Source organism: Plutella xylostella, chromosome 9 (assembly GCF_932276165.1).
Source record: "Plutella xylostella chromosome 9, ilPluXylo3.1, whole genome shotgun sequence".
In the NCBI taxonomy this organism is placed as follows: Eukaryota; Metazoa; Arthropoda; class Insecta; order Lepidoptera; family Plutellidae; genus Plutella; species Plutella xylostella.
In genome coordinates, this window is record NC_063989.1 from 1,274,068 (window position 1) to 1,282,079 (window position 8,012).

An 8,012-nucleotide genomic window follows, 5' to 3' on the forward strand; every position below is an offset into this window, starting at 1 on the left:
GAATTACGGAACAGAGCCTTAAGTTAGTTATTAGTTTTGTGCGGCATTGAGTGCTTTTCTTTTCAAGTAATTCACTGAAAAAAGTGCTATTACCACTAGTACAGGAGTAGTACTATTTGATGTACTGAAATATAGAATAGAATATGTTTTTTTAAGTTAATATATTTTTAATTAAAATGAAATTTTATTACACCTATTTCTATTTGTTGTGTTATAAAACTAAGTAAGATCTCAATTCAATATAAAAACCAAATAATTCAAAAAGATTTAAGTAAAGTCTTGTTTCATGTTTGTCTACCAATACCCCTCCAAAAAGGACTCACCTACCTAAGGTTAACTAGCCATATATACTCACGGGCAAAGAAATAGTTCCAAAACAAAATACTTACGTTTTTAGTTGGTTATATTCTGATGCACCGTTAAATGTACTTAGATATTTGTTTAAAGACATATATTTGTACTCGGGTCTTGGGTGTTGATATTTATATTTACGTATCTATCTATGTATTTGTGTAGATATATCAGCTGTCCGACATCCATAACACAGGTTCTGCCTAGCTTGGGGTCGTATGGCCGTGTGTGAGATGTCCCTACACATATTATATTAAATATTGCAGAACTAACTTAATGACGTCTCATTACCTAAGTTAGTTTTTGCCGTTTAGGAGTAATTTGGTGATTTTCCCAACGGAACTTTTTTTATTACCCGTGAGTGTATTAGCTTATAGCTCAGAATAATAACCAATAACAATAAATAGTCTTATTGTCCCTTTCTGCAAATCCCGCATGCAGGTGCAGGGCTCAACTCAGTCGTCCCGGATCGGCTCAGCCCAGCACATGCAAGCTACAAAGGGCCTTTCATCTTAATATCCTGTTTTAGTCTTATTTCCCCGGCATTAGTGGCTCCTGCAACGAGGCACAAAGGAAGGTCTCGTCATCTCTTCAAAATTTCACCACTCAGCGTCCCGTGGGAATGAAATTAAAACATTCTCAAACAGATGGAAAGATGGTCTGTTTTATGTTTGTTTATTTTGGAGATTTTCCTTTAAATTGAGCCTCAAAAATACAGTAGGTGGGTAGGTGCAGAGTAAATTTTCAATATAAATGAAACTGATTGTAATATTATTATTATTATCATCAGATCGAATGTGTCGAAAGATAAAGAAGAGTATCAAATTAAGGGGCGTCACCGAATATTCACGACAACAGCATTCATCATTGGAACAGCAACCATGATTGACAAAAATAAAGTATTAATTATATTCCTAATAACTGCAGTGTCAGTAAGTGCAGAGTGTCCCCCAGAGAGGAAAAACAAGGAGAGATCATGGGAAATAAAACTTACTAAAGACATAAAGTGCAACGTCAGTGAAATGGCTGGAGAACTGTTGAGGTTTAATGATACGAAGGTGTATGTCAACGTAACTTTCATGATCAAATCGTTCAGTTTCGACGAAGTCGATGGCATCTTTACTATAACAGCATGGATAATCTCAAAATGGACGCATCCGCTTTTGAATTGGAGCCCAGATAATTATGGAGGAATAAAAGAAGTGCCCATAAAAGTGGGCGTCATGTGGACTCCAGTAATCAGCATAGTTAACAATGCAGACAGTGACGAATTTTACGACGATTACGATACTCAATGCAATGTGAACCACAACGGAACGATAACATGCATACCTCACGTGGCTATCAATGTATTTTGTGACTCTAAAATCAAGAACTTTCCATATGACGTGCAAAATTGTACCGTGAAGTTCGGTCCGCATAATAATTACGCCGACAGAGTTGTGTATTCGTTTTCATCGAAAAGAAAGGTTTCGATGATGGCGGCGGAGGAGAGTGCTGATTGGAGTATCATAGACTATGACGCTGGCAATGTCCCAAACGAGCCTGGGAAGCTTTATTTGAGTTTTCTAATAGAAAGACACGCAGAGGTTTTGGCAGCCACCCTCGTATACCCGACCCTCATCGTTATAGCACTCACATTTGTAGCTCTTGCTATGACTATCGAGAACTTTAACCGCGTTGGCCTGCTGATGTTCAATATTCTCTGTCATTTTGAATTTTTGAATGAAATAGATTATGTTATACCAGTAAATGGAGCGGAAATTCCCGGTATTTTGATATTTTTACGTAACTCGATGATTCTGAATGTGATTGTCTTTGGTGCGACATTTTTATTGGATCACTTCCGTCGTCGAAAGGAACCGTCCCCTCAATGGATTTTTATCATCAATAATTTTTTGCTTGGTAATAAATATTCAATTTTTTTAGTCAAATATTTAATATCAAGAAGTGACAGTAAAATCCTTGATAGTGAAAGCGAAAGTGATGCTGACAGTGCAAATAACCAATGGATCATATTTACAGAGATTTTAAATTTCTTGTGTTTTATCACAACTTTCATGATTTACTTAATACTTTTTGTTGCACATTTAAGTTTTCTGTTACAAACACCTGACTATTATGCCAAGTATTACAATTATTGAATTATAGCAGATAGTAAATAAATGTACTTAATTTAAAATGTGTTGTTTTATTTTTTGTCAATTTAAAAATAGGATATCATGTAAATCTCTCCTCTTAAAACACAAGTACTTAATACATTTATGAGCAATGAAAATGTTTCAGTGACAATTTCACTAAATTACTCCTAAACGGAAAAGATTATCTCTGCAATATTGAAGCGCCTATAATATACCTTTAACAGCGCTCCAGAATATTACCAACAAAAACTTTAATATATTAATCAAAATCTAAATGAAATGTTAAAAAAAAAAACCGTGGTCATTTCGTGTTGACAAGTGATAAGTGGAACAGTTTCATTGCTCGTGAGTGTATGTAGCACCTAAAAATTACACCGAATGCTAGTGTTCAAAGGCAAACCTCCTACCCCTATGATTAATAGCAATTTAAAAAATAATTATTTGTCGATATAAATAAACGATCTCGTAATTCTACTCTCTAAAAGAGGCGGATGCTTGGAGTAAACAGTTTATTGAAAATAATTTTCTAGAAGCAGCTGATTCAACATAAAACAGAAATCTTATTTAAGTCGGACTTTCTGTTAAGCAAGACGTCTCAAGTCAATGTTGAAAAGTATGGAAATTACTTGTTCACGTAAAAAATAACTGCTCCATAATAATAATAATAATAATGGTATAGTAATATATAATTTATAAGTTTGTTTCGACTTGAGTATCTTCTAATTTGTTATAAAGTAGTTAAGTGCAATATACGTTGGTAGATACTACCTCAATAACTTTTTATCATTGTTCTGAAAGCATGATTATTTGTGACTTGTCATAATTAATTAAATACTTCAACACCGGTATAATCAATGTTCAATATTATTAAACTTTTTATAGGCACCGAGGGAAGCATAAAATTCTGTGGTAGACCCATAGATTGCTCATATGATTTTTAAAATAAGTAAGTATCTATAATAATAAGTTAAGTAAGTTTTTAATATATATGCATGCACCTATCAAAATATTTGAAGAAATACATAAATATCTACTTTAAAAAATATAAATTTTACTCGTAATTTAATTCTGACACCACATATTATATAAAGTCCGTTTCCACTTTAACATATCACTAAAACGAAGGATTGGGAAGATTTTATAAGACGCTCAAAGCATGTTGCGGTCTTAGGCGATCCGGGGGTGAGGTAGGCGAAGCGGGAGCGGGGGGAGGGGGGTTTCCGGATCAAATTAAATTGAAGACTAAGCTGAAATTGAGAGGAAGTGACCACTCGTGGACTGCGGAGTATCTCGAAGCTACGGCTATTACCGGATATTTTGTACATCTTTTCAAATGTAAAGGAATATCGCTTTGAAAAGTTCAAGAATTTCCGAAGAACTGGTTTTATTCAAAGCTGTGCAGTTACCTGGATCTTCTTTATTGGTTCAAGTTCCCGGTTAAAGTAGGTACTACCTATTATATTTAAAAACTTATCACAGGAGTTACTAGAATTGTCTTACTGGTAACCTGATTGATAAAAATAACCCTTAATATAAGTTTGGGAATTACTATAATTTTTAACCGACTTCAAAAAAAGGAGGAGGTTCTCAATTCGTCGGGATCTTTTTTTTTTTTTTTTTTTTTTTTTATGTATGTTCACCGATTACTCCGCCGTTTATATAAGTAATAATACACGGTGGTACAAAAAGGGTATACTAAGCTGAAACCTTTTGAAATTGAGATTTCATTTTCGGGCTTAGATATAACATGCTGCTCATTTAGGTTTCGGCTTTAGGTACCCTTTTGGCAACTTCCTGTATAATATATGTTGATATATCTCACTCACTTTCATACTTTGGACTAAAATTCCCTTTCACTAATTCATAAAAAAAGCTCAGTGTTGTGTATAGACTCTACTACGTACTCTACCTAGGCTATGGTTACGTGGTTAACAAAAGATAGCTGAGCGAAATAGTCTCATATATACAATGACAATAAATAACTTTAATTTATAAAAAAAACTACAAAGTATCCAAAGTAACTAAGTAACCGACCCTACCTTACCCTAAAATTCTTTAGTAAGACAGACGCAGGAAAATCTCTCGGACGATTTATTCAAGTCGTTAGTAGTTAATGAATAATCTACTAAACGGGTGTAGTCGACGGTTCCCAGTTATTGGGTGAATTATATCTACCTTTTCTACTTCAAATTGCATTTCTCCTTAATTACAGTCGGGGCTCGAACTCACTAATTGCTTAAGTTCCGGAATCTTAGCTTCGTCTGAGTGGTCGACTACCATTAGAGTAAAAATGTCTTAAGACTACCTCCTACTGTTTTCAACTTTTTAGTGTTCATAATTTTTGTCGCTCGCCCGCCGCCGCCGCCGCCGCTGCAGGGGCAATTGGGCGAATGCGATATGAAGTTGGCAATTGCATTTCTTATAAAGTTTTAATATCCATCGTAACTTTTGTAAGTAACGATAATATCTTTAAAAAAATATCAATGGATACTTTCAATGTATCTATCTAACGATAACTAGCGGTCAAAGTACCCTAAAATCCCTTTAAAAAAAATATTTTATTAGTATTTAATCACACAGCACACCCTAAAACCAAAACCCAATGCTATCATAACCTACAAAATAATGACCTCGAGCACGGACAATACAACTTGGCCGAACAAAGCGCAGCGCCATCTAGCGGCGCGGAACCAGAACTACTCATCAGCATGCCGAGAACGTAAAACGTAGAACGGGAACGTCCGTAAACGTAAGTCTCCGTAAAAAGTCGGAATGAATAGCATGGCCCAGGAGGGTCACTTTATACTGACGAAAAACGAAGCCACGGCTCTATCTCGTCGTATTAAACGTGCCGGTTGCACGACAGCTCTCGTTCGTTAGTTTATCGTCAGTATAGAGCAGTGTTTTTCAACCTGTGGGTCGCGACCCCCTGGGGGGTCGCGAAGCTTCTGTAGTGGGGTCGCCAAAGGGCGAAAAAACTGGGAACTTTTGTTAAAAAACAATAAAGACAATTACATAGTATTAATTTATTAAGAAAGACTCTTACTTTAAAAATACATTTACTTAAAATTTTCTTAAATGCGAAGGCTCAGCAATTGTTTTTCATTAATTAAATTATCTCATCGTGGATCTGTTTTAGTACAATAGACCACATCCACACCGTAAGGCAGATTACACAGAAGACCGAAGAGTATAATCAACCTCTGTATCTAGCCTTTGTGGACTATGAAAACGCCTTCAACTCCATCGAGACATGGGCAATTTTGGAAGCGTTGCAGAGATTTCAAATCGACTAGCACTATATCGAGAAGTCCGTACGATGCCGCTGGACATGGCATAATATTATGTATAAATGGCGAGTACATGTCACACCTCTCTGTTTCGCGGACGAAATCGTTATTATGGCAGAATCTCTGCAGGAACTCAGCTGGATGATGGAAGTGGCCTAAATGCTGCTTCTCAACGTGTAGGCTTCGGGGTATAAATTGGGACAAGACGAAAGTCATGTAAATGCTCACATCGAACCGGAGCCGTTGATCGTTGGTGAGACAACAATCGAAGTTGTGCAAGAATATGTCTACCTCGGGCAGACTATTCGGCTAGGCAGAAGCAACTTCGACAAGGAGGCTGCAAGGTGCATCCAACTGGGTTGGGTTTCATTCGGAAAACTTTGTCAGCACATATTCTTCTTGGCCATCCCTGAAAGCCTGAAGACTAAAGATTTCAACCTGTACGTCCTGCCAGTGATGACGTATGGTGCAGAGACGTGGGCACTGACGGTAGGACTATTCCACCGATTTAAAGTCGCTCAGCGTGATATGGAGAGAGCTATGCTTGGGGTTTCTCTGATGGATCGTATCAGAAATGAAGTTATCCGTCAGAGGACTAAGGTTACCGATATCGCTGACAAAATATGCAAGCTGAAATGGTAATGTGCTGGTTAATCTGCCGAAGAACCGATAACCATTGGGTAAACGAGTTCTTGAGTTTAGACCACGAATAGGCAAACGCAGCGTGGGAGGCCTTCCTGCCTGGATCAAAGACGACGACCACAAGTATATACTTTTTTTGTAAAGCCAGGTATTTTGTCTTTTTATTTTCATTTCACCCTTGAAAACTTTTATTCAAGATATTAAAATGCTCAAAAAAGTCAGAAAGAAAAAGCTAAATTCAAAAAAGAAATTCCGGGTCGCAATGGGATACCTACGTACCTACGTACGTACCTATGTACAATTGTACATGGCCACACGTATCCGATGTGTGTAATTGTAAAATAATGTGTTTTTAAATCCGATAAGTATGCGTACTACTTCGAATCCTAATCATGGAGACCATAAATACGTGGTATGGAATGAATATTGTGAATACTGTAACAGTGTAACATACACATACATACATGATATAAAACCGAAAGGGTCAAGGGGGTCGCGAAATATTTTTTTATTCCAGGGGGGTCGCGTCATGAAAAAGGTTGAAAAACACTGGTATAGAGTAACCCTCCAGAACCGCTAGTTGGTACGTCCAGATGTTTAACATTTTATGCGGCGGCCGACTCTTCCTTATTTCACTTCGCGACGGTAGCAGTTTTGCCATTATTACAATATGGGTCGCATCTACTTTTTTACCATTATATGTAAAGCAGGTTGTTATAAATTTAACGTACTTTCCTACTTATGTATTATGTGCATAAAATATTTTTCCACTGTATTAAACAGTTGGTCAAATTACCTCCAAAATACACTTATTGAGTACTTAAAAAAGTTAAAAAGTTGCCATAGTCACATGACTAAATACTAACTAATAAAACCCGCAATAGGATAACACCATATCAATTGCTTAACAAACCCACATCAAACTCCCTATTTCCCGTGACATTTCTTTCACTGGCAACACCGACCCGCTTCGTCTTAGTGTCGTAAAACGTTTTCATAAAAATGCAAATTGTCCAAGAACTTATTGCCTTGTGGCGTCGGGTAAGTTCGGGACTCTCCACTGTAACGTAGAATTAAAATTAAAACACTTGCGACGTCGTCCTTTTGAGATGGAGCATATTTCAGACGCCTCGACGCCTTTGAGTTTGGTCGAAATAACAGCCCAAGGTAAAACGTGATAATTAAACAAGAACACAATCATTTGATTAAAAATGAAAATAGTTTCACCAAATTACATAAGTATAGCAAAGTAAATAGCTTGCAGTATGCACTAGGCCAGCGTGATGGCCTAGGCCTAAAACCCTTTCTTCACAGGAAAGAGACCCGTGCCTCAGCAGTGGGTACGTACGTGATGGGTCATGATGTGATTGTTGCGTCGTTAAAGTACTCATGCATAAAATATTGAAAGGATAACAAAATATTTATTCAAAATGAAATTGATTGAAATAAGCAATAAATTATTAATTAGTCCGAAGTAACGGCGCAATAAAACTAACAGGAGCCTATTCTAATGCGATAAAATGCCACCAAACAAATCCCGTATGAAAACAACTTTGAGCTATAATAACAAAGAAAGCCATAAACTCTA

General features: G+C 36.7%; 1 protein-coding gene across 1 annotated transcript; it reads left to right on the forward strand.

Moving 5' to 3' along the window:
* The first annotated feature begins 1,201 nt into the window (after nt 1-1,201).
* LOC105393025 (acetylcholine receptor subunit beta-type unc-29) lies at nt 1,202-2,527 on the forward strand. Its single transcript, XM_011564731.3, has one exon. It carries the CDS (start codon nt 1,233-1,235, stop codon nt 2,493-2,495), a length of 1,263 nt encoding a protein of 420 aa, XP_011563033.3. The 5' UTR covers nt 1,202-1,232; the 3' UTR covers nt 2,496-2,527.
* The last annotated feature ends 5,485 nt before the right edge of the window (nt 2,528-8,012 follow it).

What these genes read in the sequence shown, in the direction of transcription:
- LOC105393025 (XM_011564731.3), top strand. Translation starts at nt 1,233, where the DNA reads ATGATTGACAAAAATAAAGTATTAATTATATTCCTAATAACTGCAGTG.